Genomic DNA, 14440 nt, shown 5'->3' with positions numbered 1-14440 from the left:
TGATTAGCAATGGCCAGGAGCCAGCCACTTGCCCTTGTATGGCAGGGAAGGAGGAGGAGGATCTGTCACCTCTCCCACTCCTGGACATGAGTGGAAGTGGCTTTTCTGGTTCCAGATGAATAGGAGCATATGATGGCAGTCACTGTAGTCAATTAATGCCTGCGATCTCGCCTTTGAACATACAAGGGGAAATGCATTATACCAACCAGTATGTGATAAAATTTTCTGCAGTTGTTGTAGCTCAGTAGCAATCACAGCACTCAGGGGCTGATGGGTTCACTGGTGACTTAGAGTCAGCTGAGATTGTGGGTTTTCTTGGGATTCATTCTGATGCAAGCTCTGGGATTCCTTCTCAGGCAGGTCAGGAAAGTGAAACTTTTTAGAGAGGCCAGCACAGATGCAGGGTCCGAGAATATAACTGCCTCTGAACCTCAAGACCAGGGAAAGGAGTTACAGTCATCTTCTCCAGATAAGGAATCTAGCAAAGATGAATTGATGAGGAATTCTCATGGAAATACAGCTCGTTCTACTGATCTAAGCAAGGAAGCATGCTTTCAGATTCGGACAGGTAGCCAGCTTCATAGATCAACACGATTTTGTGGGAAGCAGAAATTCCAGGGTAGATGTAATGCTTTCATGTCTGGTTATTAAAAGCTAATGGGGATGATGCTCTTCAGTTCAGGCAACGTGGCTTTCAAGTACTGGTCTGAGTGCCTTCGGTTCTTGTTTCATGCCTCTGGGAGTTCTTCATATTCTTGTTTTATATTCTGGTTCAAATTTTGCTTATGGATTTAAACTGCCTTTGTATTTTGGGACTATCCTCCTTGGACTAAACTGCTTTTGGATTTCCAAGAGACAATTGATTGTTGACTATTTGGATTTTACACCTTAACTCCTTATTCCTGCTTTTTCGTTATATATCTTTTGTGTGCTTTTTTGCAATAAACTGTTTGCCTTTAGTTTGGACTCTTGTGTGATGCTGTGGTCATTGTGGCTTCAGGCCCGGCCGGCGTGCGACAGTTCTTACAAATACTCACATTGGCATATATGATGCTACCCCATAGTTTTGTGCACTCCACCCCACTTCAAGACACATTTCTAGGGAAATAGGTTGCATTTAATTGACATTTGAAAAAAAAGTATAAACCAAATGAAATTAATAATTTTCTATTCTTTAAATAGAAGATAGAAACTGCCCATGATAACTGGTAATTCAAGAAGGGCAGAAGAATATTTAGAAATCTAAGAATATGGAAAGAATTCTTATCCATGTGTAAAGAACTAAAATTCCTTAAAGAAGAGCCTCAAAAATGTGTTTAAAAGAAAATTGTATCAAAAGATATTTATATGCATCTTGGGACTTTCTTCTGTTTCATTGTGCCTGAAAGTTGCAGCCTTTTTGAAATTTATTTTTATTGTCACAGGAAAGGAATAATCTCTTTTCTTTTGCAAACAGTCCTAGTGTTTTGCTCTTTATGCAAAGAATGAAATAAAATGAAAATAGACTGTGGCCCAGACATAACAGCTGACCTGGATGTTATTCATTGTGCTGAGGGGCTTCACATTCCCATAAACCATCAGTCAATAAATCAAGGTGAATGTACTGTGTGATTGTTGTTTTATTTGTCCAATATTTCATCCACATAAGGCTGTTCAGCAAGCTTAACGGTACATCACTTCCAGGCGCCTTCAATGCTCTTCTTTAATAAGTCAGCAGTTTATTCCACTGGATTGCTGTACGAGTGACTGGGAGCTGTCTACGCAATGTTTGCCACACTTCATCAGACAAGTCTTGGAGGCTTTCAACCAAACCAGTCTGAAATTTGCTATGCTCACGTTCAATGAACTTCTCAAAATCTATGGCAAACTGGGCACGGTTAATTAAATACATGGAATGGCTACCACCATCGGTTGCTGTAAAGTGGAGGTTAGATTTTTTGAAATAGTGTATCTGTACAACAATACTTCCTGTGACGTGAGTACTAGGGGGAGTAACAGGAAGAATCCATTCTGATTTCCAAAAAGCATTCCAAAACTTCTTATATTGATGGCCTTCAATACAGATCACGAAGAACGGGGTTCCTCTGAGGGTTTTCTGGTAAACACGACAGATCCCAGAAAGCAAATGTTTCTTCACATAAGACTCTAAAGTAACATTTAGGGTTTCTCTCCATAACTCTGCCGTATCTCTTTTGAAGTCATGATAGATCAAGATCTTATCAGCTCTTCCGCTCAAGTGATCAAATCTGAACGAAAGCTTGATCTGTGGATCAAAGAAGCGATTTCCTCCCAGATCATTGTGTCGTGTCACTAGAGAATCCTCTCCCCTGATGCTCACAGGTGTGAAGTTATTCCTGGTGTGATGCGCAGACACCTGAGCAGCCTCCTGCCTCATGAGATGATCGTCACCAATCAGGATGCGGAGGTCTTCAAAAACATTCCTAAATTCCCCTGGGGGAACCTGGAGCAGCAAACCGCAGATGAAACTGATTTTCTCTTCTTTGGGTAACTCATCTGCTTCAGACACCATGGCCTGCCTTTGAAACGCTGGAGATAAAAATAGAACCAGAAGTACTTTTTAAGCATCACAGCATTTTAAATATACATACACGATTGCTTGTTCTTTTAACACCTTTCAAATAACCTATCACATTTACTTCCCTTTTTTTCTAACCTTCACATCTCAAGGTTAATCTGGACTTTCTAAAGAAAAGGCAGATCTTGGCAATCTGGCAGCTAATTTAAATCCAGAATGCTCACTCTTTTTAAAAAAGCAGAAGTCTCAAAAAGCTATCACATAACATCAGATATGACTATTAAAAAGGGAGGAAACTTCGACTGATTGCCAAAATGTTAAAATGTAATGGTTTAACAATACGTCTATTGGTCAATGTCAATCAGAAATACAGGCACTAGGGACAATGTAGAATAAATCAAAGTTTGTTTGTATAATCAGACATAAAAAGGTAAAAGTTTCCCCTTAACATTGAGTCTAATCATGTCCATCTCTGTGGGTGGTGCTCATCTCCATTTCTAAGCCAAAGAGCCAGCGTTGTAAACAACGCCTAGGTCATGTGGCCAGCATGACTGCATGGAGTGCCATTACCTTCCTGCTGAAGTGGTACCTATTGATCTACTTGCATGTTTTTAAACCGGGGAGAAGCTGGAGCTAACAGAAAGAGCAGTGACCTTTTGGTCAGCAAGTTTAGCAGCTTAGTGGCTTAATCCACTGTGCCATCAGGAGGTCAGACATACATTCTAGGTTATTCAAAGTCAAATACTTCCAAGTAACTGAGATAGGAGTAAAATATCAAAACTTTAATTTGTTTTGTTTTTAAAAAACAGGCTGGTAATAATTTCCACAGAGAATAAAAAAAAAACTTTGGCTACAGAAGTGAAAATAATGATGCATACAAAATACATTTCAAAAATATTTTCCCTCATATTTTAAATAGAAAGTACAGTATATTTGACTGAGGCTGAATGGGATTGCTTTTAACCTGCTATCACAGTCCTATAGGTGTCTTGATTATAAGCCTGCTGTAACATACATTAATTGGAATGCCATGCTAATGGTTTCTTTATTACCAATTACTGACCACATCTGTAATTTTAATATACTGTATCTGACTTTCTGATGGCTTAAGTTCAGATTTAAGGACACAATTTCTAGTTCTACTCTATTTTAACTTTATGCATGCGCTCTCTCTCTCTCTCTCTCTCTCTCACACACACACACACACACACAGAGAGAGAGAGAGAGAGAGAGAGAGAGAGAGAGAGAGAGAGTGATGCTTGGATTAATCAAAAGCTATAATCTGGATCTTCCCAATTGTCTCTTATGTTAGAATTTAGAATTTAAGTGTGAATTAGAAATTCACTCCAGCATAGTGGCTCAATTGGGTATAATACATCTATCCAGTTATAAATCAGTTTGATAGCAAACTAATAAGTATGGTGAGGACGTAAACAAATGATAGTCAAGTTGGGTTGTTGTAGGTTTTTTCAGGCTATATGGCCATGTTCTAGAGGCATTTCTTCTGACGTTTCGCCTGCATATATGGCAAGCATCCACAGAGGTAGTGAGGTCTGTTGGAAGTAGGAAAACGGGTTTATATATCTGTGGAATGACCAGGGTGGGAGAAAGGACTCTTGTCTGCTGGAGCTAGGTATGATAGTCAAGTTATCAGACCTTTGACTGGATATATTTGTAGTGGGTTCCTTTGGTCAAAATAGTGTATGCACTTGGAAATTGGTTGGGCTGCATTGACCTTAAACTTTCTAAAACGAGAATCTTTGTTCCTGGATATGTTTAAAATACACAAAGTGAGAATATGTGCTAAGTTAAGAGATATCCCAAATATGTGTTCCATCTTCGGATCAGAAGAAATGTCATCTCGATACGTACTGACACAGAACTCTGATATTACAGTATGACAAATACAGTGTTAAGAAAAAAAGAAATAGATCCCAGCAGGCTTGGAGGAGCACCAAGGTTTGTTAAAGTGGAAAAAATATTTGGGAATAAGAACAAAGAAGTTATTTGTTCACAAGGACTTTGAAGAATAATTTCAAAAGCTGTGGAATGTTTCTTGATTCTCAGCTGGAAAAGAGAAATGGAAATGTGGTATGAGGCATGGAATGGATGACATGGCTGAACAATGAAGCAGAAACACAATGCACTGCCAGATTTTCTTTCAGATTCCACTTCTTGGATCTTAATAAGGTCTAATCTTCTTTGAAAGAATGTAACCAATAATCTAGGTGTATTTTACTAAAATTTGACCAGTGGCTAACTTTTTCACTATGGTCTACTTTCTGTCTTTCTTTTTATTACAAGGCTGTGCACACTTAGCAATATATAAGCTTTTCCTTTGGATGAGTCAACAATCAGCTCTTAGTCCTAATCTAATTGCTATTCCAAGCTACTGAACCAATTTCTGAATGAAAGCCAACGTTCATGCAATTCCTATTGATTCTAGTCTGTTCAGACTACTATTTGGATTTATCCTTTGAAAATTATTCAATTTGCAAATAATACATTTTTTCATGGTCAGCGTCTTCTTGCAGCTGTCAGTTGAGCCTGTGTCTCAAATGAAAATATGACCATCTCTCCTATGATGTCAACAACACAGAGGTCACAAAGGGGGATCAAAAATCACCAATCATATAAAAACATGGGTTGTTGTAGGTTTTTCCGGGCTATATGGCCATGTTCTGGAGGCAATTTTTCTCCTGACGTTTCGCCTGCATCTATGGCAAGCATCCTCAGAGGTAATGAGGTCTGTTGGAACTAGGAAAAATGGGACCTGCACTCAGCCATAGCAGAGCACCTGATGAACCAACCTGGACACAGCATATTATTTGAGAACACAGAAGTGCTGGACCACTCTCACAACCACCATGTCAGACTACACAGAGAAGCCATTGAAATCCACAAGCATGTGGACAATTTCAACAGAAAGGAAGAAACCATGAAAATGAACAAAATCTGGCTACCAGTATTAAAAAACTCAAAAATTACAGCAGCAAAACAACAGAGGGGAAACAAACAGGCACATGAAATCACTCTCAACAAAAGATTCCCCCCAGGCGCTTCCAAGCCATTGAATGCAAATCAAGGTGATCAGCTGAAACATTCACAGCTAGCCCCAGCAAACAAAAGTTTAACAAACAGGACTAATGATGAAGTTCTCTGTAGATCTCAGTAATATTGGAGTGTTTAAAATTTTGGAAATATATATATTGAAGTAGGTAGGTAGATAGGAAAATAGGGACCAAAATGTAACAGTAGGAGAAGTATACTCTATTTTCTTGATAGTGAGACACACGATTCAGCCATTGAACCAACTGCCTAAAGCAGGCATGGGGAAACTTTGGACCTTCAGGTGTTTTGCAATTCAACTCCCACAAATTCCTAACAGCCTCAGCCCCTTCCTTTTCCATTTTCCTTTTCCTGTTCCTGCCTAAGTGGCTCAGGGGGAAAAGGAAGGGGCCCAAGACTGTTAGGAATTGTGGGAGTTGAAGTTCAAAACACCTGGAGGGCTCAAGTTTGTCCATGCCTGGCCTAAAGAGTTCATGGGAGATGTCTTCTCTGGATGTCTTAAGAAAAAGCCTAGCTACTTCCCTGTTGTGGATGCTTTAGTTGGAGATCCTCCACTGAACAGAAGGATTGGCTTGACGGACCATGAGGTCTCTTCCAACTATATGATTCTATAAACCTATTCCCTACTATTCTAGAATAAATCATATTCAAGACATCTTACATGTCTCAATAAATTGCAAATAATCCTAAACAATGAGGCATGTAAACAGCAACAGTTGAAAAAACCTCGTGACATTCTAAAAATATCAGCAGGCAGCAATTTATCATTTGAGAGTTTTGAGCTCGGAAATTTTGACATCGCCTAAAGATTATGCATATTTATTATGCTGTGATTGACTGGAAAGGTGAGACAGCCCCATAGTATTGGGGTTACTGCACAAACAGTAAATTTACAACAGCAGCAACAACACACACACACCCCTCTCTCTCACACACTCACTGGGATATTGCCAATGAATATAAGTTGCTGTGGGCTAGATTTCAGAGGAAGGAACTGGCAAAACTGTTTCTGAGTTATCCTTGCCTAAGAAAGCTCTTTGAAATTAATGGGCTTGCTGTAAGTCAACAGGCGATTTAAGGAATTTATTGCAACAAGAAGTGGATGATAAACACAATCCTGAGATGGTTTTAAAAGGGCATCAGACCAATTAATGAAGTCATTTTATTAGACATGGCAATATCTATGTTCTTTAAAAAGTAATTTTTATACTACCGTTCAAGACAAAGCTTCCCCAAGATAATTCACCAGATGAAACTTTACAAGACAATAAAATGTCCTAATAAATACCCTAAAGATGTTTGATTTCTGTACTTTGACTCCTCCACTGATGCAGATCATACCTTTTCCATACATTCATGATTGTCATAGTTGTGGCCTATTCATCACCAGATAGCCAAGACATACAGAAAAGAGTGAACTAAAACAACACTAAAGAAAGCCAAAAACTTTAGCACAGCTGGTTAATCATCAGCAGCAATAGATCTTACAAATTGGAAGGATAGCAATTCGAAGTCCAGGGTGGGGTGAGCACCTGACCTTCAGCCCAGCTTACTGTCCACCTAAGCGGTTGGAGCCCTGGGTGGCGCAATGGGTTAGTGCTGAACTGCTGAACTTGCTGATCAGAAGGTCTCAGGTTTGAATCTGGAGGAGTGGGGTAAGCTCCCACTGTTAGCCCCTACTTCTGCCCACCTAGCAGTTTGAAAACATGCATGTAAGTAGATCAATAGGTACCACTCTAGTGGGAATGTAACAGCACTCCATGCAGTCATGTCGGCCACATGACCATGGAGGAGTTTATGGACAGCACCAGCTCTTTGGCTTAGAAATGGAGATGGGCACCAACCCCTAGAGTTGGACACAACTGGGCTTGATGTCAGGTGAAAATCTTTACCTTTAAGCAGTTCAAAAAACAGCTGTGAGTTGTGAGTAGAGATTTTAGGCACTGCTTAAGCAGGGAAGTATTTTACAGTACCATAAAAGAAATGCCAGAAAAATGCCGGTGATCAAAAGAAAGAGGAAGTCTGTGATCAAGGCCCTTCATCATAGAGGATGGAGCAACAGCACCCCCGTGGCTGGAATCGAGCACAACCTCCAGGATGTCGAATTTGGGAAAATGGCAATATAATAACTCTATCTAGAAGTTTGCCCATGCCTGATTTAGTAGATGCCCCTTAGGGTAACAATTCTCTGCAACCCAAGAGTTAAACAAGGGTTGGGTATTAGATGTGTGCATGCTTGATTAATTATATATCTTAGGCTATATCTAGGTAAAAGGTAAAGGTTTTCCCCTGACAATAAGTCTAGTTGTATCTGACTATGGGGATGTGGTGCTCATCTCCATTTCTAAGCTGAAGAGCCAATGTTGTCCGTAGACACCTCCAAGGTCATGTGGCTGGCATGACTGCATGGAGCGCTGTTACCTTCCCACAGAAACGGTACCTATTGATCTACTCCAGGCACCCTCAAACTGCAGCCCTCCAGCTGTTTTGGCCTACAATCCCAGAAACCCTTAGCAAGCTTGTTCAATTGTCAGGAATTCTGGGAGTTGAAGTCCCAAACACCTGGAGGGCAGCAGTTTGAGGATGCTTGATCTACTCATATTTGCATGTTTTTGAACTGCTAGATTGGCAGAAGCTGGGACTAACAGCGGGAGCTCCCCTGCTCCCCTGGATTCAAACCTGAGACCTTTTGATCAGCAAGTTCAGCAGTTCAGTGGTTTAACCCACTGTGCCACTGGGGCCTCCAGGCTATATCTATACTGTTATTTTGTAGAATTAATGCTGGAGCCCCGGGTGGCGCAGTGGGTTAAACTGCTGAGCTGCTAAATTTGTTGACTGAAAGGGATAAACTGCTAAGCTGCTGAACTTGCTGACCGAAAGGTCAAAAGTTCAAATCAGGGGAGCAGAGTGAGCTCCCACTGTTAGCCCCAGCTTCTGCCAACCCAGCAATTCAAAAACATGTAAATGTGAGTAGATCGATAGGTACCACTCCAGTGGGAAGGTAACAGCACTCCATGCAGTCATACCGGCCACATGACCTTGGAGATGTCTGCTCTTCTGCTTAGAAATAGAGATAAGCACCAACCCCCAGAGTTGGACACAACTAGACTTAACGTCAAGGTGAAACCTTTACCTTTACCTAGATAGATAGATAATACACACGCGCACACACACACACACTTCAAAATGTACCTTGTATGACTTACAAACAAATTCAACTTACGAAAAAACCTGCAGAACCTATCTTGTTGATAACTTGAGGGCTGCCTGTATTTTGCTCCATGTCCTAGTCTCTGAAACTGCAGAAAACAAACTCGCTCCATCTTCAATACGATATGCTTTCACATATTTAAACATGGCTATGATGTCAACTCTCCACCTTCTCCTGGTTATGCATTTCCAACTCACTAAGATGCTCCTCATAGGGCTTGGCTTTCAGATCTTGTGCCATTTTATAGTCACTCTTCTCTGGACCCCTGCCAGGGGTTCAAAACAGCTTGAAATTCGGTGATCTACAAGCAGAAGGCAGTCTTTGATCATATTAGGGAGCCAAATACCTTATTTCTGTAAAGTGGTCTTATCAGGAACAAGAACAACACAGACACAAAGCTGTTCTTTCCAACTAGAAGGCTTTTCTTTCTTCAGTTGCAGCAATACAACAAACAGTACAAATACTGGGTTGTTGCAGGTTTTTCAGGCTCTATGGCCATATTCTAGAAGCATTCTCTCCTGACGTTTCACCTGCATCTATGGCAAAATGTCAGGAGAGAATGCTTCTAGAACATGGCCATATAGCCCGAAAAACCTACAACAACCCAGTGATTCCAGCCATGAAAGCCTTCAACAATACAGTACAAATACTAACACAGTATTTACAGTACCCTCCTCCCAGTAGACTCATATCAAGGAAAAGCTTTATGAGAACTAAAACTCTTCTTGGTGTCCCTCCAGCAACAGCAAGGGTATGTCTCCGGGCAGCTAAAACAGGAAATTCCAACTGGATGGCCGCCCACAAGGGTCTTCCTCCAGGGGCAAAGCAAGAATGGGAAACTTGTAAGTCCCTGAACAGACTCAGAAGTGGAGTGGGCAGATCAAAAGACAACCTGGCAAAATGGCACTACCTAAAATAATCCTTGTGGAGCAGAACAGACAACTCCGCATCTGTATGCTTGTCCACTATGTCCTGCCTTATGTACAGAGGAAGAACTGTTGGAGGCTACAGACCAGTGGTTCTCAACCTTCCTAACGCCGTGACCCCTTCATGTTGTGATGACCCCCAACCCTAAAATTATTTTCGTTGCTACTTCATAACTGGAATTTTGCTACTGTTATGAATTGTCATGTAAATATCTGATAGGCAGGATGCATTTTCATTCTCTGGACCTTGAGAGTTGTAGTTGCTGGGATTTATAGTTCACCTACAATCAAAGAACATTCTGAACTCCACCAGAGATGGAATTGACCCAAACTTGGCACACAGAATGCCCATGACCAGTAAAAAATAATGAAAGGGTTAGGTGAGCATTGGCCTTGAGTTTGGGAGTTGTAGTTCACCTATCTCCAGAAAGCACTGTGGACTCAAACAATGATAGATCTGGACTAAACTTGGCACGAATACTCAATATGCCCAAATGTGAACACTGTTGGGAGTTTGGGGGAAACAGACCTTGACATTTGGGAGTTGTAATTGCTGGGATTTATAGTTCACCTACAATCAGAACCCCACCAACGACAGAATTGGGCCAGACTTCCCACACAGACCTCCCATTACCAGCAGAAAATACTGTTTATCCTGATGGTCTTTGGCGACCCCTCTGTAGCAGTGTTTCTCAACCCGACCCCCAGGTTGAGAAACACTGCTACAGACAATGCCATTGCTGTTGCCCGTTTTTGGTCAAAAGATATTTAGCTGCCTGCGCTCCTTCTATTTTTAATCAGTTTTATACTAATTTATGCAATGCTTTTGATATGAAATAAATAAATAAAGCAGGCATAGGCTAACTTGGGCTGTCCAGGTGTTTTGGACTTAACTCCCACCATTCCTAACAGCCACAGGTTCCTTTTCCCTCTCAGGCGCTTAAACTGGAGTCCAAAACACCTGGACGGTCCAAGCTTGCCCATGCCTGGTCTACAGTCTGTGAGACAGTCTATGCTACTCTGCTGCTGAGTACGCATGCCCAGTGTGGAACACATCTCACATCTCACCACACTAAAACAGTTGTAAACCGCGTTGAGTCGCCTGTTAGGCTGAGAAACTGCGTTATACAAGTAAATAAATAAATAAATAAATAAATGTGGCTCTTAATGAGACATGCCGCATTATCACAGGGTGTCTGCGCCCCACACCAATGGAGAAATTGCACCACCTGACATCCGCCGGGAAGTAGCAGCCAATAGTGAAAGGACCAAGGCAGTGACATCTCCAGCTCATCCCTTGTTTGGGTATCAGCCAGCACGTCAACGACTTAAATCAAGAAATAGTTTTCTTAGATCTACAGAGACACTCGCTGGAACACCTCAGCAAGCGAGAGTCCAAAAGTGGCAGGCCCAAACCCAGCACCTCAATCCGTGGGAGATACCAGATGAGAGACTCCCCCCGGGCACACAGAAGATTGGGCGACTTGGAAGGCGCTGAACAGACTGTGCTCTGGCACCACGAGATGCAGAGCCAATCTTAAGAAATGGGGCTACAAAGTGGAGTCCACGACATGCGAGTGTGGAGAAGAGCAAACCACTGACCACCTGCTGCAATGCAACCTGAGCCCCGCCACATGCACAATGGAGGACCTTCTTGCGGCACCAGGGGCACTCCAAGTGGCTAGATACTGGTCAAAGGACATTTAATCAACTAACAAGTTTGCAAAATCTGCTTGTTTGTTTTGTTCTGTTAGAAATGTAATACAATGGTCTGGTTGCTGATGACACAATAAATAAATAAGTCTGTGAGAGAGTGCTGGTGCCTCCCCAAAGGGCAACTCCATGCTTCCACGCCATTCTGCAGTGTAGATGCATGCAGCCTTTGGAAAGAGAGGAGGCGTGAGGGATGGCGGAGGGGTTTCCATGGCAACCGGGTTGCCTGTGACGCCGCCGGTGATGCTCGGATGCCAGCGAGGAAGAGGAGAGGAGCATCCGCCTCCTCTTTGCTTGCCCCGCCAGCGGGGATTATGACGTCAGGGGGGGTCCCTGATGGGAGGGGGGAGGAGAGGAGTCCCGCGCAGGCGCCTTTGGGCGCGCGGAGGTCCGAAGGGGCGCACGCTCCGGGGGGGCAAGGGAAGGGAGGGGGGAGCATCAATCTCGGGGGCGAGAGAGGAGGCGGGGGAGCTATGCCGCGGTGGGAGCTGCAGAGACCATCGCAGTAAGGAACACGCGGATGAGACCGACACCCTAACAGCACCATCATGGAGAACAAATATCCTTATTGCAAAAGAGGGTTGGGGCGTCTAGGGAGAAACCCTTGCCCAAACACCCCACCAGTGATTGCAATGCAGGAAGTGTATTGCAACACAGCAAGCCCCCCTGCCCGCCCAATTGGGATGATTGGCATCATGAGCAACATTAAATCATAAATGTGCATCTTTGGGTTGCTGTGAGTTTTCCAGGATGCAAGGCCATGTTCCAGAAGCACTCTCTCCTGACGTTTCGCCCACATCTATGGCAGGCACCCTCTTAGGTTGTGAGGTCTGTTTGGAGGTTTATATATCTGTGGAGTGTCCAGGGTGGGAGAAATAACTCTGAGGCAAGTGTGAACGTTGCAATTGGCTGCCTTGATGAGCATTGGACGACCTTGCAGCATGGGGGTATTGGGGTAATGATACAAAAGTTTTGCTAGGCTAGACCCTCTTTCACTCAGACTCAGCCCCCCCCCCCCGAAACTCAGCCCCCCCCGAAACCCCCCCTGAAATTTTTTTAGCCCCCCCCCCCCCGAAACGAAATCCTGGCTACAGGCCTGGCCCAGGGGATCCTTTGTTGGGAGGTGTTAGTGCACCTTGATAGTTTTCTGTCAGAAATTCCCAATTTCTATTTATTTATTTATTTACAACATTTATATGCCGGCCTTCTCACCCCAAAGTGGACTCAGAGCAGCTTACAAGATATATATATATATATATATATATATATATTCATACATACATACATAATATATTATATTGTTAGTATAGTACAATATCAATATTATATATTACTATATTGTACTATATCAGCCATGCTTTGAAGCTGCAAGGCTATTTAATGCTAATCAAGCTGGTCAATTGCAACATTCACACTTGCCTCCAACAGACAAGAGACAAGAGTTCTTTCTCCTACTCTGGACATTTCACAGATATATAAACCTCACTTTCCTAGTTTCCAACAGACCTCATAATCTCTAAGGATGCCTGCCATAGATATGGTCAAAATGTTAGAAGAGAATGCTTCTGGAACATGGCCATTTGGCCCAGAAAACTCACAGCAAACCAGTGATTTTTTGGGCTTCATCTCACAGAATCTTTGGCCAAATTGGCTGAGGTTTCTGGGAGTTAAAGTCCCGTCCCCCCCCCCCCCAAAAAAACCCCCATTAAATATGATGATAGGCATCATTAGTAACCCTTGAGCTGGCAAGACTGAAGACTGACAGGTTATAGTTTAAAATCCAGGGAGAGCATGGATGAGCTCTCTCTGACAGCTCCAGCTCCACATGCAGGAACATGAGAGAAGCCTCCCACAAAGGTGGTAAAACATCAAACATCTGGGCATCCCCAGAGGAACGTCCTTGCAGACAGCCAATTCTCTCACACCAGAAACAACTTGCAGTTTCTCAAGTCACTTCTGACACACACAAAAAAATAGCAACATCAAATAATAAGTGTGTCTCCTGCTTCCCAGAGTGGAAAAGAAACGTCGCTTGGAAGCACTTTGGAAATGTACCAGGAACTTAATGCAATGGTGTAAGAATAGCACATGGTTAAGATACTCTACCTCTCCAACAAATGACACCACTTTAACTTCACTGGCTCAATGCTACAGAATCATGTGGGTGGTAGTTTGGAAAGGCAACAACACCCTTTGGCAGAAGACGCTGAAGTCCTTGCAAAACTACAATTCCCCGGATTCCATTACATTGAGACATGGAAGCTAAAGTGGTGCCAAATGGTATTAAAGCATCCAATAGGTGTGTATCTCTGTGTTGCCGAAGGCTTTCATTGCCGGAATCACTGGGTTGTTGTGTGTTTTCCAGGCTGTATGGCCATGTTCCAGCAGCATTCTCTTCTGATGTTTCATCTGCATCTTTACAGAAAGGAGGAAACAATGAAAATGAACAAAATCTGGCAACCAGCAATAAAACCCCGCTACAATCAGAACAGTAAAGAAAGAACAACACTCAAAAACAGAGGAATTCCAGACAAGAAACTATCAGGGCCAGCTAATCACACACACCCCAGCAAAGATTTCCCCTGGCAGGAAGCAGCCAAGCTTTGAAGCTGAAAAGCTTTTCAATGCTAATAATGGTATGTTTTATTGATTAGCCCATTGGGCATATCAAAATCATTTGACAAACACACACAAGTACAGCATACAACCCACAGTGCAACATAAATTAAACAAGCTGTCAACAGCTAATCAAGGAGATCAATTGCAGCATTCACACTTGCCTCAAACAGACAAGAGTTCTATCTCCCACCCTGGACATTATTTCACAGATATATAAACCTCACTTGCCTAGTTTCCAACAGACTCACAACCTCTGAGGATGCCTGCCATAGATGTGGGCAAAATGTCAGGAGAAATTCTTCTGGAACATGGCCATACAGCCCAGAAAACTCACAGCAATCCAATACCCAAACCCCCTTAATTCAT

At 42.6% G+C, this 14440-nt stretch overlaps 2 protein-coding genes across 2 annotated transcripts in view; one reads left to right on the top strand and one right to left on the bottom strand.

Moving 5' to 3' along the window:
• Positions 1 to 1702: 1702 nt before the first annotated feature.
• Positions 1703 to 5051, bottom strand: CAPZA3 (capping actin protein of muscle Z-line subunit alpha 3). The gene is made up of 2 exons (XM_060779695.2): positions 5042 to 5051; positions 1703 to 2547 (listed from the first exon to the last, which is right to left on the bottom strand). The coding sequence occupies exons 1-2, from the start codon at positions 5049 to 5051 to the stop codon at positions 1703 to 1705; spliced, it is 855 nt and encodes a 284-aa protein (XP_060635678.2).
• A 2548-nt stretch (positions 5052 to 7599) lies between these two features.
• Positions 7600 to 14440, top strand: part of LOC132775663 (1-phosphatidylinositol 4,5-bisphosphate phosphodiesterase zeta-1-like) — a 60426-nt gene continuing 53585 nt past the window's right edge. The window contains exons 1-2 of the mRNA XM_067468515.1: positions 7600 to 7722; positions 9557 to 9658. Coding sequence (XP_067324616.1) covers positions 7600 to 7722; positions 9557 to 9658 — 225 coding nt within the window. The remainder of the gene's footprint in view (positions 7723 to 9556; positions 9659 to 14440) is intronic.

This window comes from Anolis sagrei, chromosome 5 (assembly GCF_037176765.1).
Source record: "Anolis sagrei isolate rAnoSag1 chromosome 5, rAnoSag1.mat, whole genome shotgun sequence".
In the NCBI taxonomy this organism is placed as follows: domain Eukaryota; kingdom Metazoa; phylum Chordata; class Lepidosauria; order Squamata; family Dactyloidae; genus Anolis; species Anolis sagrei.
The sequence above is the reverse complement of the archived record's forward strand: the minus strand, read 5'-3'. Positions and strand labels throughout refer to the sequence as shown.